Source organism: Cervus canadensis, chromosome 3 (assembly GCF_019320065.1).
Source record: "Cervus canadensis isolate Bull #8, Minnesota chromosome 3, ASM1932006v1, whole genome shotgun sequence".
Classification (NCBI taxonomy): Eukaryota; Metazoa; Chordata; class Mammalia; order Artiodactyla; family Cervidae; genus Cervus; species Cervus canadensis.
Genome location: NC_057388.1, coordinates 43600698 through 43619488, shown reverse-complemented (window position 1 = coordinate 43619488; position 18791 = coordinate 43600698). Strand labels below are relative to the sequence as shown.

Genomic DNA, 18791 nt, shown 5'->3' with positions numbered 1-18791 from the left:
CGACCTACAATCATCAGAATGCTTCCTTGTCTCCATTGAGCATAGTTATATCAATCTGAGTGTGACTTGTGGACTTAAAATTAGTTTCAAGAACTTCAGGGTGAAAGACGATCAACTGACTTGAGCTTTGGTGTATGAATTTTTATTTCTGGTTTTCACAAGGTGTCAGGATGGCTGTGAAGTGTGGATGATGCTTTCATCCTCTCTTCACATGCTTTCTGCCCTAGTGTGTTGTCAGGTATGCACAGGGACTACAGAGTGAAAGCCCTCTAACTGAGGCTGTTGGCAGACGAACCACTTATGAATTTTGTTTTCTACCATCAGGTTGCTGTTTAGATCATGGGACTGTAGTCTGTTAAGCTTTTGACATTGGCCAAGTCTGTTCATGTCATTTCTAGACTATTTGCAGTAGTATTGGATTTATTTTAGTTGTATAAACTTGTGAAATAGTTTTCAAACATAGATGTGTAAATTAATTGTTCTGAAAGGTGGAGATTAATTGTTCATTTCATTGTCTGTAAACAAGTTGGGTTGTGTGATTCTTCTCCATTTTCTTATCAGTCAGTGTTCTGTGATTGTGTGCTTTTGAAATGAGTGAGTGTTTAATTTCAGATTAATAAGAGAAATGACTCCATGTGAACCACTATGGCTTTGCTTTTTAAGAGCCAATCATTTGTTTGAGTTGGATAAACTTTCTTTAGGGCTCTTTGATTAACAAGTTTTAATATTTAACAATTGTTGAAGTTGCATAGCCATTGAAAGGCAGTAGTTATTTCATTTTACAGTTCAGATTACCTACAAAAAGGTAAGTATCTGTTTCACTCTAAATGTTCACTTTCGTTTTGTTTTGTTTTGTTTTTAGTGAGTACTGCTCCACAGCAAAAACCTGTAAGTACTTAACACATATATTACCTCCTTGTCAAAAGTGACTAGTCATTATTGAACTTTTCTGATTGTAGCATTAGTTTTTGTTTCTTTCTGCAACAGCATTTCTTTAAGGGTTGTTTGAGGGAATTAGTTTTACTTTTTGTTGTTGTTCCTTTCTCAGTCACAGATGTTGTCATGCATTTTAGTGTAAAAGACAGCCATGTTTATAAATGCCGTGTATCCTTGAATATGCAAGACAATGTTTTGAAAAAGTGAAGTGATTTTTAGAGGTGGGGTAATCAGAGCTATCCCAAAGTCTGTGTTTTCCTCGTGCATTTTCTGGAGTGCTGTTGGCTGAGTCTGATAAAATGTGAGGTTATAGAGATAGGGTTTTAAGTGTGATTATTCCACAAACCCTTTCGATTATTTCTGATTTGCCTCTAAGTTACCTGTTTTTTCTGAAGCTGCTGTTCTAATTTTCTTCCAGCTAGTATAGTTAAATTTGAAAGAGCGTTATCTGTGTGGCCCTATCAAAATACCAAGTGTGAGCAAATGAAACAGGCTGTTTGGAATTAAATTCTACCCCAGAGGACCTAAACCTGGTTTAGGCTTGGTTCCAGTCAAGCAGAGAATATATGTATATCTCAAGTTGATGAGTCACCTGCAAGTTTTAAAGATCTTTATGACCGGAAAGCCCTTGGAAGGAAATGTGCAGAACTCCAGAGTGCAGCCAGCAGCCCTCAGTCTGGAGTGGGAGTCCCAGCAGGAGGGGAGCTGTAAGGATTCTCCCACCTGGCCTGCTGAGCTCTGCCATGGCTTGAGCAGCTTGCTTTGATGATTGGTTCTGTGAAATACTGGAGGATCCCATTGCCAGTACTTTCCAAGTCAGATGGCCATGACTGGAGGCAGACTGAAACCATGGCTTTCTCTTTTTTTCCCTTTACTTCATATGCTCATTTCTTACAGTTCCTGCTGTCCTGGCTGTTGCTAACAACTTAGTGTGAGAGACCCAAGCACAAACAGCGCTGTTGACCAAACATGAATGAAGAACACCTGTTTTGGCAGACAGTTGAGTAAGAGAGTAAAGAGAGGGAACATTGTTAATACTTTGTAGATAGGCAGCAGCAAATGAAACTTGCAAGAGAGCTTCTTGTCTAAAGGCAGGAATGCCTCGGCATATTTAGTTCTTAGGACTTCCAGGGAAAAGGCTTGCTGGATTTAAGCTGTAGCTCTCCATGGGCAGGAGCTGATAGTAGTCCCGCTACTTGATATCAGCACTGGTTTCTTTTTTTTCTGGCTTTGCTGCAACGCTAACCATATTGTGGATCTCATGTCTGGGCATGTGATTTTAATTGAATAGACCTGAGAAAACAGACTGTGTTGGTATTTGCCATGCTGCCAGCACTTAGACGATGCTGCATAGTGCTTTAAAAAGAAGCAAACTGACCTGTGCTATTTTCTTAACATGTTGTAGATAGGAAAAATATCTAAAAACAAAAAGAAAAAAATGAAAAAGAAGCAGAAAAGGCAGGCTGAGTTACTGGAAAAGCGCTTGCAGGAAATAGAAGAATTGGAGCGAGAAGCTGAAAGAAAAATAATAGAGGAAAACGTCACGTCAGTTATACCTTCCAATGAGCAAGATGATGAATACCACCCAGAGGTGAAGCTAAAAACAGCAGGACTGGAGGAGGTGGCTGAGGGAGAGACTGCGAATAACAATGGTCAGTGAACGCTGGAGAGCGGGCTGCACCCCAGGGCACCACGCAGGGTGACCTGGTGCTGCTGTGTTCAGACCTGAGGGTCTGAACCCTCCCTTCCAAGCCCTCCCTGGAGAATGTGGGAGCTGTCTGATACTTGCTTTGTAAAATATGCACCAGAAATATGTTTCAAAATAGTTTTTGTTTTTTAATGGAAAATGTCTGAGTAGCACCATGTCTTTATCATGTTAATGATTGTCCTTCATTTTGTAATTAAGCATTGACTTAACAGCAATGTACACTTAGACAATCTCTGAAGATTATAGAGGAGAGGGTAGAAAATGGAAGTACAGCTCTATTTATGCTCATTTTCTCCAAGAGCTAACTTTTTCTAATTAGAGTAGGCTAGTTATTTAGTAAATGAAAAATAAGATTTAGAGAACCTGGAGATTTACCCCGAGAGCCCAGAGGCGTTTGCTGTGTAGCAAGTGAAATTAGCACATTCCGACATGTCTCTTGTTGGAGAGGATAAATGCCTGGTGCACTCTGTTAAGGAGAGTGACAAATTCTGATTCTCACCCTTCCGCTTCTTAAGGTGAAGCTGAGGACCAGGAGGAGAAAGAAGACACTGAGAAAGAAAACACTGAGAAAGATGAAGACGATGTTGAACAGGAGCTCACGAACATAGACCCTACCTGGATAGAATCACCGAAAACTAATGGCCATATTGAGAACGGCCCCTTCTTACTGGAGCAACAGCTGGATGATGAAGACGATGATGAGGAAGATTGCCCAAATCCCGAGGAATGTAACCTCGATGAGCCAAATGCAGAAAGCGATTACACGTATAGCAGCTCCTATGAACAATTCAATGGTGAATTGCCAAATGGACGACATAAAATTCCCGAGTCACAGTTTCCAGAATTTTCCACGTCATTGTTCTCTGGGCCCTTAGAACCTGTGGCTTGTGGCTCTGCACTTTCTGAGGGATCCCCCCTTACTGAGCATGAGGAAAGCAGTCCATCCCATGACAGAAGCAGGACAGTTTCAGCCTCCAGCACTGGGGATTTGCCAAAAAGTAAGTGTTCCTTACCATGAGCTCTGCTTTCAGTCCCTTGAGTGTCATGCCCTTGACAGATACTGGGAAGGGAATTGCCTGGCGGAGGTATAGCCATGTATGTATGCAGTAAGCACTTTTATTTTATTACTTTTGTAACCGTGAGTAAGTTAGTATACTTCAAAAAATATTCTGGGCCACTAGGATTTCTCTTGCCCTCTGCATATCAGATCCCATTTCTGAGGGTTTTTTTTTTTCCTTCTCCTGTCTTAGTTAGTGATGATACCTTTGCAAAAGTTTTCCAAGTCTAGCATTTTACCCTGTAGCTTTCTATAGTGTACTTCCATCTGATAATGCTATGTTTAGTTTTTGGGTTTTTTGTTCTGCTTCATTTCTAGTTGAGGGAAGATGTGCCTGCTCTCTATCTGTATTGAGGGAAAAGTATCTATTTTGATAGCTGTTCTTGATTATACCACTCTCGTGTTAAAATTTTAAAGGAAGTGATGTAGGTTTAAATGTAGTCATGATGTATATCAAACCCTGATTTTGAGGGTGGATGCCACAAGATGCATCTCTGCCTGTAGTGTGCTGGGGGACTTGAGAAGGCACACACTGTGTCCCAGTTGGTTTGCACTCTGGCCCACAGTGGAAAAGCTCAGAAACCTCCTCTGCTCCCTCTGCTGACAAGAATGTTAACACATGGCGAGTCCACTGATGAGCCAGCCCTGCAAATAGCTCAGGATGTTCTGCAGCCCCAGAGACCTGCAGAGTCCTCTGTTACTCATTGGCCACAGCTAGTCATCCTAAGGATGTGGTTTTTCTTGTAACTTGGATAGACGTATTCTCCTCCTGTCAACCTTTACTCTGACCAGAAGGTTTGAAAGTGCTTGAAATGCTTTCACAAGCAATGTGGCTTCATGTAAGGAAAAACTCACCTCTTACCCTCCTTGACTCTCATTCTCTTCCCGTACCACTGCTGACACTCTGGGCACCACGTGTGTGGGGGGCTTTCCTGCACTGAATAGCTCTCCAGCGCCAGCCCAGTGTCTCGCAGTTTAAGTAAAGCTTGACGCTGCCTGGAGATAGTGTCATGTGCCAGGGTCTAGGGCTCAGTTTCATCAGACTGTTTCGTTCCCCCACCCCCAACCCATCACAAGTCCAAGTTGTCATCTCTGCTTCTGATAAGTTCTAAATTGGAGGTTTCTGTAATGCTGTCCTGGGGTTCGATTAATTTGTTAGAGCAGCTCACAGAACTCAGGAAGAGAGCCAGCTAGCTGCTGGATAATCAGTTGATGAAGAAAGGGTGTAGGTCAGCAGCAGCCGGATGAAGGGTGCCCAGGGCACGGTGTCTGGGACGGTGCGAGGCTCTCACGCTGTCTCCTGAGCCGCCCCCTCCCTGACGTATCGCCCATATTCCTCTGTGGTGCGGACTCACCGATTCTTTTTTCTTTTCAATTAACACGTCCAATTGTGTGGTGTTATCATTTACAGCTTTTTTTTTTAAATGCCAGAATTAACCCAAATTTGGCCTTTGTCAGCCTCTTCAAGTTGGTTCTTAGGTCCTTTTGACACAATCTCATTATTCTCCAGGTGACTGCTTGCTCTTCTAGAACCACGTGTCCCAAGTTCATACTTGGGACAGGACCCAGGCTGGATTCAGCCTTGTTGCCAAGTAGTTTTTGCTTTTAAGATCTTGTCAATGTTTTATAATGTATAGGAACAGTAGTATGTAAACTTTATAAACATGCATATATTGAAATGAATGTTCAAACATCTTTTATTGATGGAGTGAACAGTATAAAAAGGTTTAGTAATCTCAAGTGTAGCGTGGTCTCGTCCCCATTTATTAAGACCTAATATCAAGTGTCTGTGTGAACGTGGCATGCTTGCTGATGCTTCTGTATCCTTGCTGATGCTTTTCCTCCTTCTTGGAAGGCTTCCTCCTGTTTGTGTGGGCACACTTCTTTTGTTGGGTCCTGGCAGATCCCAGTTCTTGTTCCCTTCTTTTTCCTTTGGTCATACTTCACTGTGTGATCCTCGTTCATTTCCACTGTCTTCCTCGTCACTGGGGTGTACACATTGAGAGTCTTTGTGTTTCTGCCTTTGTGTCCTCAGCATCTAATTTGGTGCTGAGACAAGCACTTATTGCATAATGAACCAACAAATGAGTGATACCTGCCTGTATTCTCCCCCCTTTTCCCATTCACAGCAGAATTTTACTTTGTCCAACACACACGCATTCTTCAGGACCCTGTCTGTGGCATGAATATTGCATCAGGGAGAAAGAGCAGGTCTGGTTTTTCCACTGATGCCAATCTCTTACCAAGCTGACCTTTTTGTTCATCCAGTCATTTGTTTGGAGGCACTCAGTTTGGGTTTTCAAAGCCTGGTCGTTGGAGAACTGTGGACAGCCTCTGTGTGGAGGTGCTTTGTTTCCTGTTGGGAGGGTCCTGTCCTGGAGGCTGGCAGTTGGCCCCCGGGCACTAAAGAACGGGAAGTGGGAGAAGTACCCTTTACTCAGTGTGTGTGGATCCTTGTCATTGCAGCAGAGGGCGTATATCAGGAAATAGTAGAAGAAGTGCCAGGGCTGGAATGAGAAGATTGAGGATCACCTTACGTGCCAGGCTTAAGAATGCAAACTTCTCCCTGGAGTAATTGCGTAGCCACTGAAGGTTGGGAAGAGGAGGCAGCGTTCTTCTTGGATTATTAGCTGCTGGAGCCATACCACATATTTTGGCTTATCACGTCTGAAGGACAGAGGCCTGGGAGCAGGGTGGCACCTGCAATGCACGTGTTGGCCTGTCACCCTCACCTTGTGGTGACCGTGTCAGCAGCAGTGCTTGACTGGACGCTGGAACACAGCTCCACACTCTTCTCTCTCCCACCCTTGCTCCCTAGACTGTTTCCTGCAGAGCAGTTCAGAGAGGGCTTTTTAAAGCACACCCTCCACACCCCATCTCCAAGATATTTCCACTTAGCATACCCCCAGAGGCATCATTCTCTAAAGCTTGCAGCCCAGCACAGTCCGTCCCTAGCGCCTCTCTTTCTGATACCATCCCCACCCACCTCTGTTTCCCCTGCTTGTTCTGCTCCTCCCACACAGTCTTCTCTCTGAAGTTTCTCAAGGGTGCACATTTATTTCTGCCTCTCTGCGCCTTGTACTCACTGTCATGTCTGCCCAGAGCATCTCTCCTTCGTGCTGCCCTGTGTGCAGACCTCTCCTCAAACATCACCTTCTCAGAAAAGACCCCTTCGGCTGAATGCCCTCATCAGTAATCCATCTTCCATTTTCTGCTCTTTTCTTCTTAGCATATAGAGTTTCTTGACATAGTATGTGAATCATTCGTTTTTTTACTTTATCATCCATATTCTCAACGAGCTTGAGCTTCCTGACTAGGGCGTGGTGGCAGAACCTTGTATGTCTCGTTCATGCTCTTCCGGTGCCCGTAGCATTGGCCACGTAGAAGGGACTCGTAAATACTCGGTGAGCAGCGAGGTAAGGTCTGAGTGTTGAATCTTGTAGGTTCTGCTGTTTCCTTGGGCGGGTATTAAATCTCCTGCATATCGAGTGTTTGTGCCTTCCTTGTAAGGCTGTTTTAAACTTACAGTGTCAGTGAAGGCCTGCACAGTGCCTTGCAGATACGTGATGGTGGCTGTTGATCATGGCAGCCCCGCTGGGCGGCATCTTGCTGGCACCCAGGCTCACCTGATGGCATGAATACAGTGTTACCCAGAGGCTTAACAGCCCCAGCCCTTCCTGAAGCGAAATCTTCCTGCTTTTCTCTTTGCACTTTTCATTCCCTCCTTAGTAGCAAAGAGCAAGGATGAGCCATGATATAGTTGCATAATAGTGACTGAATCAGGAGAGGTGATCTGATTTTCTGGACAAAGCAAAATCTGTATGATTATGTAGCAAGTGTGTGGGCCTTTTTGACTGTTGTAGTCTGATAACCTTTCAGAGACACTTAGAGCAGGAAACTGGCGCACTGAGAAAAGAGATGCAAACTGATTCTCTTTTACCTCCTGTGTGTTCTGAGTACAGTTAAATTTTTGAGGTAAATTTCCGAGTATCATTTGGAAGGCATTGTGTGCTGGGTAACCATGCACAGACATGAACCAGAAGGCTAACAGCAGGTCACCAAAGAGACTTTGGTGCTCATAAACCAGGGCTATTAATGGCAAAGAAACTGTACTGGTGGTCCCTGGATTAACAATGGTTTGACTTTATGATGGTTGCAAAAGTGAAATGCATTCTGTAGAAACTGTGCTTCACGTTTGGAGTGGTGGCACCCACCACTTGGCCTCTCATCCTTGGCTGGTCCCTCTCTGGCCTAAATAGAAGCCTTGGCCTCAGAGGGCAGGTAGAGCGGAGCCCCTAGCTCTCCTGTGTTTGGTCTTCTTTTCTTTTTGGGGGTGAGGATGGTCCTTTTCTCTTCCTGCTTTACTGAGAACTGACCCTCACAGTGTTTAAGTCATTTGTAACTTGTAGATGTTGAAAATGAAATTTGAATCCAGTTCTGCAAAGCTCCAATTCCTCTGTTGTGCCTGGTGACTCTCCTTTATTTAGTGACACGAGGGATTCATCTAGCCATTTCCGGTGCTGGCCATCTGTCTGTTGGGTCAGCAATTTTGTTTTCTCTGGAACTCAGTTTCTCAGCCCATTCCCTGTTCAGTGTGAACACCTCACATGTCTGTGTGGGTCTCTGTGCTGCTGCCCTTGTCATTTCTGATTTCTGTGTTCCTTCTCCTTGGCTCATATCTGGCCTTTGGTGAGACCTCATGGTGTTAAAACTTCCTCATAAAGAGGGATGTGGGCCCAGGGCAGATAGAAGGAAACACCAGAGTCTGACTGGCTCGCGTTGATACATCAGTCCGAGGAACAGTTCTTGAGGGCTAAAATGTCACCCAGAGTTCTCTCGCATTTTCTGGCCCCTCCTGGGAAGCTCTGTGGGCGCCCCGGGTCCTGGATGCCTCACTCAGTCACTGCCCTGCTCATGGTACATGCGGCCTGGCCTTGCTGCCTGCCTGGGATGCCATGCTTCACACAAGGGTCTGCCTGAAGATGGTTGTTCAGTCCCTAAGTCATGTCTGACCCTTTGCAGTCTCATGGATTGCAGCACGCCAGGCTTCCCTGTCTTTCACAGCCTCCCAGAGTTTGCTCAAACTCACATCCCTTGAGTCAGTGATACAATCCAACCATCTCAATCTCTGTCACCCTCTTCTCCTGCCCTCAATCTTTCCCAGCGTCAGGGTCTTTTCTAATGAGTCAGCTCTTCACATCAGGTGGCCAAAGTATTGAAGCTTCAGTATCAGTCCTTCCAGTGAATATTCAGGGTTGATTTCCTTTAGGATTGACTGGTTTGATCTTCTTGCTGTCCAAGGGACTCTCAAGTCTTCTCCATCACCACAGTTCAAAAGCATCAATTCTTTGGTGCTCAGCCTTCTTTATGGTCCAACTCTTACATACATGCACACACACAACCCCCTCTTCACCCCACACGCACACACGCACACACACACCTCTCCATCCCGCCAGGGAGTGTTATCTCTACCCTCGAGTTTAGTAATATCACACTTCCGAGCTAGACAGAATCCAGTAGGGAACTGACGTAATCTAATGAGGAGCAGCTAAAAGTTACAGGAACTGAGCAGGCTGACCCAGAGGTGAAGGATAGGGAGAAAGGAGAATGGGCAAATCAGTGTGCATAGGGTCTCTGGGCAGCTTGCCCTCTTGTGAGGTATTTCCCTGAGATGGAGAATTTGAGAACTTAAATTTGTTGAGTTCAACTTACAGGATTCCAGGCCTAATTGATCATCCCACCACTTTTCTAGAAAAGGAGTGTGCCCTGCAAGCATTGTGTACACACTTGGCAAACCACTTAACCTAGGCCCTAACTGTCCTGCTGTTTACTCATGCCAGCAAAAACCCGGGCAGCCGACCTGCTGGTGAATCCCCTGGACCCACGGAATGCCGATAAGATTAGAGTTAAAATTGCAGACCTTGGAAATGCTTGTTGGGTGGTAAGTAAAGTGTTCTTTCTTTCTTTGGTTGTGATCATGTATTAGAAGATGCTTTTTCTCTTTTAACGTCTGTGTTCCTCCACAGTAATGTAGTCTGTTCCCTTCCAGCATAAACACTTCACAGAAGACATCCAGACGCGTCAGTATAGATCCATAGAGGTTTTAATAGGAGCAGGTTACAGCACGCCTGCTGACATTTGGAGCACGGCGTGTATGGTAAGAGCGGCCTGTGCCCTTTTCCTCTATGTAAAGGCTCGTCCCTTTAGTCCCCACGGTAGGCCAGTCTTACCAGTGCAATGGCCTAAGCCTTCTGACCGGAGGCTGTCCACTGAGGGGCGGGCGGGCAAGGTTTAGAGTTGGCAGGATCCTTCTCAGGTGTGTCCTTGTGTATGTTTTGGTTTGGGCTTGTGAGAGACAACCTCGCAAGGCCCTCTGTGGCCCCCAGCTACAGACCTCAGCTGTGGTGATGGACTTCACGTAGTTCCTGTTGGCTCTTGAAGTCTTGCGGGCTGTACTCAGCCTGTGTTTCCTCACTCAGGCTGTGGAGGAAGATGAAATAGCTGTGATTTAGGGGAAGGTTTGAGGCAGTCTGACAGACCTGTTACTGGAGAGGAGAGGCTCTCCCCACATACCACTGTTTACGCTCTCTCCTGTTAAGCACAGTCTAGAAACTGTTCTGGCTTACGGTTCTAGGCCGTCTAGCCTTGTCAGAGGCACGAGCAGCTGCATATGCCGTTTGAGTAAGTCTGTTCCCACAGGCAGCTTGGCAGTGGTTTTCCTCAGGGCCTCGGGCTGCCTCTTTTCTCTGATATAACAGAGCCGTTTTGCTGCCACTTGTGTGCATCAAAGGTCTGGTTGTGTCTAAACTCTCCCAAGTTCCACCAGTGTCTCTTCTCACTCTCCTTACCTGTGAACCGATGAGCATGAATAGTCCCTTGTCTATAAGCCAGTTTCAGTTTCTTTCTCGGTCCTGTTTCCTGGCCAGCTTGTCACCTTTCTCTTAGTGAGCTGAGCTTGTGGTCTTTTGTTGGAAACGTGGGTGTATCTGTTGCTTCAGGTGGTGTCTCATGCTTTTCTTGTATTGTTCCCCGCCCCCCCACCACCCAAATTCTTCTCTTCTGTTTAAAGTGAGAGAGCATGTGTGTAAAGCTTGGTACTTGTCTCCTCACTAAAAAGGAAGAGTGCAGAATAAATACAACTGTCTGTGATTTAAAGGTAACTGCAGCACTCCTTGGGTGTGTGTCCTCTGATGCTAAAACAATATGAAAAAAGAAACTCTTTCAAGCTTGCAACCAATATGGCCAAACAGGTCAAGAACAGAAAGTATGCCTTTCTGTTCTCTGATGGGTAATGCCAGAGAATAATTTTAAAATTACATTTCTCAATAAGTATAAAAAACTGAGTCCTTGCCATGCTGGGTATGGAGACAAATGGTTAGAAGAGTTGGTGTGTGTGTCATGGTTCCTTTGAATGTAGGGAAGAAATCAGGCTCTCTCTGCAGGAGTCCAGGGGCAGGATGGGGTGGAAGGGCTGGAAGGCAGTGGGAGGCAGAGGCCGGGTCAGGAGAGGGAGGGCACTTTCACCAGTTGGAGCTGCAGGGGAGCAGTGTTCTGTTTCAGGATGTGTGAGGTCAGGCCTGACTTGTCTTCAGCTACACAGAAGGGGCCATATGTGGGTTGTCCTGAATTACACTCTGAAAACTCTTTCAACTCTGAAATCTTGTACTTCTAATTTTGGGTGATAAATTTTGGTGATATAACCAGGAAAAATAGGACAAGATCACAGATGTAGTAGCATAATGCTGGAGCTGTCAGTACAGTTTTATACCAGATTGTCTGTCTTGCCTTCCTTGAGATAAGAGTGTGTACCTCCACAGTCTCCGGTCCTGCCAACCCCTGTAATCACTGTCAGCTGTGGCGTCAGTGTCCAGCTCAGACTCCTGAGAAAAAGCACTCTCTCCAGTCTCCTTCTGCCTCCTCCCTTCCCAAGAAGTGAAGTCCCTCAGTGCTTCTAGAGCTGCTTATAAAGTTCTTTATAATTAGTTTAAGGGTGATTTTCTGGGAGTGGGGCAAGCCTTCATCCCCACCCCACTCCTCCCTGGAGGTCCTGACTGAGAGGTCCTGTCTTGTTCTCCATAGAGAAACTGGTGAAGGTGAGGCAGTCGTCACCCACCCCACTTCTGTTAAAGTTTAAATACACAACAGTGTATTAAATTCGTGACACCAAGCTGTAGTAAAGCTCTGGATTGCTCTTGGTGGAAAAACCCAGGGTTCTTTGTTGTTGATGGCATTATGTCTTAGAGACTCCAGCGGAGGGAAGGGTGGTGGCTGGTGCCCGTGTTCACTGGTAGGTGCGTTTGCCGCTGGCAGGGAGGAGTGCTCTTGCAGCCGGACAGGGTGAGGCAGAGTAGCTGGGGTATGTCAGTGGTTGAATCTCTCGTTCTTTTCTTGAGCTTTAGCGCTCCTCCAGATGTAAGTGTGCACGATCTAAAAATTTGGTGTGGATCCTGACTTTGGTGGTTCTGCATTTGTGCGTCAGAGTCCTTGAATAGGGCTCCATGGTGACCCCCAGTCAGTGTCATAAAGACAAGAAAAGCCAATCTTGACACATTTAACCAAACTGCTCAGGAGTGTTCACATCATGGAAGGAATTCATGACCTTATTTATTCAGAATGGAGTGCGTTGATATGCGATGGCATTTCAGGAAAGGGGTACCTGGTCTCCCCAGAGCCTGAAGACAAACGCTGTTCCAGGGGAAAGCGATCTGAGGGGACTGGGCCGAGTACTGAGGGAAGAACCCAGAGTTCTCCAGTATTAAACATGGACAAAAATAATAAAGGTTATATTGAGAGTAACTCAGAGAGTTGAAGGCAACAATCTTTCATGATTTCTTAGTGGCCAGCGTAGAAACCTGTGGCAAAGTACAGAGGCTAGTGTTTCATTATGGTGTGCATTTACCCTATTGTCTGTGTCCTATTTGTTAAAATCTTTTAAGCAGAAATCCTACAATGAAAGATACTATATTTGCTAGACTCTCGACAAAAGATATTGTATATGACGTGATTTTTGTGTGTGTCTTTAAATTGATTTTAGAAAGAAGTATTGAGTTTAATCAGGTTGTAACTTATGTTGAAGACAATTTGATACGTAATAAAAGATAATGAGAATATGCAGAAAAAAAGAAAGTCTTGTCACGCTTCAGAGAATTAGGACCTGATAACTTGTTGGGGGAGCCTTCATCTTGCCTCTTCCTTACCATTTCATTGACAGGCTTCTTCAAGTTGTATTTCCTTGGAAATACATGGATGCTAATCAAAATGGCCATCTTTACAAAATGCTGAGCTGATGTAGCTTAGTGTTAGGCTGACAGAAATGCATACAACCAGATTGGAGTGGTTTTGGAAATCAATTAGAAGAATGAGGTGAAACCAAGGATGGTAAAGAGCAGTTGGTGCTTTCCATGGATCCATCCCTCAACTTCCGGAGTCTTCTGCCTGCATTGGGCTTTTACCGTTTTCTCTTGGCGTGTGTCCCCGGCGAGAAAGACACTTATTTAGCATGTGATCCACTGTTGCCCTTGGGCCTGTGGCCAGGCATGAGGTTTTCCACCCTCGTCTGCAATTGCCAATAGTGTCCTTATTGTTTTCTGGGTGGAGAGGGCAGGCCCTGAAGTGCGTAGATGACCCCCTTGTTCCACTAAGACCTGGCACATCTAGGTTCGGCTCAGACCCAGATCTGGTTCAGGGCAGGGATCCTGAGTTCATGAACTAGTGCTCGTCGCAGGGTAGCTGGCAAGAGGCTTGTCATCTTACTTCCCTCTTTTCTTTAAAAAAAAAAAAAATGCAAGATGAAGAGACGTGGTCCTGGGCTAAGTGCGCTTGCCTTGGTTTGTGAAGGATTCCACCCCAGGCAGATGAGCCTTCCCTAGTGGGTGCACATTGGCGGTCATCAACAGAAGGGGAGAGGGTGGGCCAGTTCGGCCGGGGCTGGAGAGGGAGCAGGCGGTGCAGCAGCCACTGAGCCTGGGCCTCGGTGAAGCAGGGATGGGCCCCTGGGGGCCTCCACAGCAGCGCAGTCTGATATACAAGAGAAGTAAGTATGAAGGAGACCAGAAGTGGGGTTTGGCTTGTTCTTTTTAAAAAGATTCTTTTAATTTGTTTAAATTCTTACTTAAAGCATGTTTTTTTAAAAACATGATATTTGATCAGTAGAGCAGTAGCAGTTGTCATCTTTATTTACTGTTAGCAAATTAAACTCATGGTCCTTAGACAATTTTATAAATAAAAGATAGAGACTCACTGGCAGAAATGGAAATAAATACCCCTCCTGTCACCTCACCAGCACCCTACCCTGTACCCTTGGGGGCTGATCCTATAACCAGGAAGTTCTCCTGCCAACCACAGGCGACTTATTACACAGTGATCTAGCACCTCCTGGCCTGGGGTGACAGCAAGAGGGTTTCTTTGGTTCTAGAAATTTCCTTTGGTTGAGTCAGAAATGAATGAAGTGATGAGAATTGTTGAAAGGAGCCCGCAGTTACTAAGGCACAAAGGTCTTCCCTTCAGGAGGGTGGCAACACCCTCGGTCCAGGCCCAGGCCAGCCTGCAGGTTGCGGGCAGGCTCTGGGTCAGACAGCCCTGGTCCCTGGAGTGTTCCAGCTAGGCCTGCACACAGTTGCTTCCTCTGAAATATATAAGAATGTTTCTGAAGCTTCTTTGAACTTTTGGGAAGAAGAAAAAAAGCCTGATGTTGAGCCTTTAAAGGAGACTCTGGTTTGATTCAGATCCTCATAAAATGTAGGTCTCTTGTACCAGAAAACATTGCTGGCTTGGACCCAGTCTCTGAAGTGCTTAGCATGTCATCTGTTGTATCCTAGGCATTTGAGCTGGCAACGGGAGATTATTTGTTTGAACCACATTCTGGGGAAGACTATTCCAGAGACGAAGGTAAGTATTGTTGCCTGCTGAATACCTCAGTATGGGTCTACAGAGAGTCTGGGCCTTCTGGAGAACATTGTGTTTTTGCACAAAAATAGAACTGCGTTTGGTTTTCAAACACCAGATTCAGATGCTTTCCCTTAGAGCTTGAAGCCCCCTCAGTCACAGTGACTGGGCAGAGCCTCCTGGCACAGGTGACCCTGCGGGGAGCTTGTGGCCTCAGCCCGCCCCCTCGCAGGCTGGGAGAGGACAGGCCGGATGAACCCGAGGCCTTTCCATGGTCCTTTTGTCCACTGATCTGCTGCCCATTTCTCTGTCCTGTTGGGGGCTGAATTTAAAACGACGGAATTCTGGCTTGAATTCCATCTGCAAACCTATCCATCTCCATGCTTACTTGCTTGCAATGCTGGGGTGACCTGGGATGAGCTGGCCTCAGGTCAGCTGGTTAACTGGCTGTTAACGCTCCAGTCCTGAGGCCTGCCATCCCAGAAGCCTCTGCATGGATGTGCTGCAGACATTGTTGATTTGAATCTATTTCTGATTTTTTACTAATTTCGATTTCCCCCCCCCCTCTTCTTTTATCCCATCCTTCCCTCTGCCCCTCCCATTCCCGTATCCTTTTTTTTCTCTCCTCCATAGACCACATAGCCCACATCATAGAGCTGCTAGGCAGTATCCCAAGGCACTTTGCTCTATCTGGAAAATATTCTCGGGAATTCTTCAATCGCAGAGGTAGTACCTCTTCTTTTTGAAAAGCGCCACGATGCAGACAGAAACGAAATAGCAGCTGCTGATGGTAGCATTAATGGTGACAAAGGCATTTCTCTTAAATTCCCAAAGCAGCCCAGCAGAATTCCTCTGCTGATGTCGGAGCTGAGGAGGAGACCGCACTCGGCCCCGCGCCGCGGCCCCTGTGTGTCATCCCCTCCGAGGGGCCTTGAGCAGAGCCCGGGCTCTGTCTGTGCAGGCGGCGCTCTGTTTCTGTCTGCGCGGGCGATAGCGGTGTCTGCATGCAGTGTACTGATTAAACTGTCGTGTGTTTCTGTTTTGCTGGCAATGTTTCCCAATGCAGATCACATAGCATTGATCATTGAACTGCTGGGGAAAGTCCCTCGAAAATACGCTATGTTGGGGAAATATTCCAAGGAGTTTTTCACCAGAAAAGGTAACGGTATTTACGTAACACTAATTTTCAGCATGATCCTCTCCGTAAGGAGACATTGTGCATTCACATTTGGGCAGTGGATACAGATCTGGACTTTAACACCTGGGGGATTCTGCTGAAGAAAACTCTCAAGAAATAAAGAATCATCCGATATCTGTGGAATAAGAATTTTGTGAGACAACAGTCTTCAGAAAATCCTTTGATCTTCTCCACACCTCTCCTTTACACTAAGCACCGGTCCATGTATTCAAGTATTTATAAAAGGAGTTTAAACGATTTTTAGAAACCAGCTATACTTGCCTTTCCATTTTCCATGTTGTTTCTGGAGCCAGAGTGCTTTTGCAGTGGAGCAGAGCCCTAGAGGGTGGACTTAATGGCAGTCCGTCTGCATCCTAATTCATGGGTCTGAGCTGGTTCTATACGGGGAGTGGGCCTGCGACGTCCTGTGTGCCTAACATTCTTATACATCAGATCCTGTTCTCCCGGGGCCTCACGTCACACTGTACTGTGGATGATTTAATATTATACTTGGTGATCTCCCCTTGGCATGGCCTAGAACACAGCTCTTTGCCCTGGATAGTCCCTAGTTAATGATCAATTTTTAAAAACACCCAAAAGCCCCAGGGAATTTATTTTTACAGAACCTTCCCCCAATGCCGTCATCTTTCATGTGAGCATGGATAGCTCTCTTAATTCATGTTTTTTCAGCATAGATTTTTTTTGGGGGCGGGGTGGGGGAGGAGTGCAATTTCCTTTAAAAAAGAACTTTTTAAAGTTGATGTGGGCAGGACATGGAGTTTCTAGAAATTTTTGCAAGTACTAGATACTCTATCTTCTATAGTCAAATTAATTCTCTAAATTTGGCTTATTTTCCTATGAGATAAGGTGTTCTTGTGCAGTAGTAATGCTTTATGATTCACTTTGGTGATTTCCAGCTAACCAATCCTGTCTTATCTTTTGAATTTCATTTCCCTGTTTTTGCATGAGGCCTGATTGCTAACCATGCCAAAGACGGTGTTTTCCTACTCCACTTACTCTGAGTGCATTGACCAGACTCTCAACTTTATTGCACCGACCCAGTGGGTAACCTGTGAAGTATGTAACTGGATGCAGTGTTTTTTCTTTTTTTAAATCTCATCACAGGAAAAAAAACTGTCAGGGGAAAAAGTTCTTCAGACATGTATTAGTTTGATTCTGAGAATCTTGTCTTTGAGTCTGGGTCACTCAAGCAGGTGCAAAAGTCCCCTCACCACACACAGACCTTCACGCGGTCTCAGGTTGTACTTAGGGCAGCACATTCAGTGGCAGAGCTGGGGCTGGAGTGCGGTGGGGGACTGGCATGGCATGTCCCATCGTCTCCCAGGCTGTTGTGGGACCCTTGTGGTGGTGCGTCCTCCCTCCAAGGAGGCGTAAGAGGGTATCTGCTACCTGGGGTACGCTGAGAGCTGATGCCTTTATTGTTATAAACAGCAAAACACTGTGTACATTGTGAATTTCTGGACAGCAGTATTGCTGAGAGTGGACAGTTTCCTAGGAGATTTCCAGAAAATGTTATTTGAACATAGTTGAAGCAAAGGAAAGCTCTGGATTATTTTGGCCTGGGATGGCGTGACTTGGGGAGTTGTTTTTATTTTAACCAAGGTAGAGTCCTTCCACATTTTGGAGTGTTTTCAGAGCCTGTAGGAGATGGCCTGAGCCCCATGGGGACTTGGCTGGGAGATGACCTGCCCCCAGCCGCGGCCTTCCCCATGTCGGGTGCAGCTGTGAGGGGAGGCGGCCAGTCGCAGCCTGAGCTGTCACGCGGTGTGGGCCTGCGGGTGCCCCAGAGGGGGCGGGAGAAGGCCCGGGAGGGCGCTCGTCCCCACCGCAGGCACCAGGTGTGGTGGTGCCCAGCAGCCAGCAAGGTGCACAGGGGCTTTTCCTTTCGTTGTGCTGCCGCCGCCCTTGGCTCTGTAGCAACAGGGGACCAGCACTGTGCATAGTAGGGAAGAAGCTGAAGCGGGACAAAAGGTGGGGCCTTAAATGGTGAGAAAATGAAGTCAGGCAAATGACTTGAAGGTGCCTCTGCCCACAGCCTGTGGACAGGTTTCCTCATGGAGACCCTGCTTGGAGACTCTTGCTCCTCTTGGGCTTTGCCTCTGATCTGAGCTACAGGCACGGGGGGGTGAAAGCTGCCAAGTCCCATCCCAGAGCCAGTGGTGGGCCTGGAGCCCTCTCCTCACGGCACCTGTGGGGCTCCTTCAGCAGATGCTGGTACGTGAGCCTGGGGTCCTGATGTGCCCGCCCAGTGGTTGAGTCCCACTTAGGGCTCTCTGTCTCTCTGTGAAAGCTCTCTGGCTTTCACACTGGCCTTTCCGTAAGTGCCCTTACTCCTCGGACAGCGGGAGCACTGCCCGCGCCCAGAGGGGAGTGTAAAGTGCTCGTGTGGACCTTGCCACTCCATCATCACGTTTTCATGTGTGTGTGTTGTGGGGATTGTGTGGCTGGGCTCTTGTTTGAGGAGCACGTTTGAAGGTGGCCTGCGGAGCTGAAGGGTGTCCGGCATCCTCAGTAGAGGTAGACTGACATGGAGCTGACGTGTGTTACTCTGGCGACTAGGGTCCTTTTCTCCTTCCTTTGGATGATTAGGTAGGAAATCCCCTACAATGACTGGGAATGGGGACTTAAAATTCTTTCTTGATTATTATTGATTTGTAGTAACTCTGAAACTCATGAGGGATTTAGGGCTTTCACAGAACTCATGGGAATAGTATGATGATGAGTGAGAGTCTGTCTTAAAGTTGATTTCACCATGTCCCTTGGGATGAGGGGGATGATTGGCTGTAATTAAAATGTGTGTTGGCATGCCTCCACCAGTAAGGGGGAGTGTATATATGTTTTAGAAATAATGGGATCTTAAATGTATCCATTTAAAATTTCTTCTAAAATACCTTTGTGCCAGAACTGGTAGAGAAAGGTGAAATTGAAAACTGCCATTACTTTGCTTACGCCTCTTTGGAAAGCAGAGGGCTTGAGAAGCCCAAGCAGCGGCCTCCCTGCTCTCCGTC

At 46.3% G+C, this 18791-nt stretch overlaps 1 protein-coding gene across 14 annotated transcripts in view; it reads left to right on the top strand.

Annotated features, from left to right (window-relative positions):
- SRPK2 (SRSF protein kinase 2) overlaps positions 1–18791 on the top strand; it is a 236862-nt gene that overhangs the window by 209629 nt on the left and 8442 nt on the right. For 4 of the 14 annotated variants that reach the window (XM_043462988.1, XM_043462987.1, XM_043462992.1 and 1 more), the window contains 8 exons: positions 863–888; positions 2342–2588; positions 3160–3642; positions 9542–9642; positions 9751–9858; positions 14519–14588; positions 15219–15311; positions 15652–15744. In XM_043462988.1, the coding sequence (XP_043318923.1) occupies positions 863–888; positions 2342–2588; positions 3160–3642; positions 9542–9642; positions 9751–9858; positions 14519–14588; positions 15219–15311; positions 15652–15744 (1221 nt within the window). The remainder of the gene's footprint in view (positions 1–862; positions 889–2341; positions 2589–3159; positions 3643–9541; positions 9643–9750; positions 9859–14518; positions 14589–15218; positions 15312–15651; positions 15745–18791) is intronic. The other 10 variants (XM_043462990.1, XM_043462993.1, XM_043462997.1 and 7 more) reach the window with 6 other exon arrangements.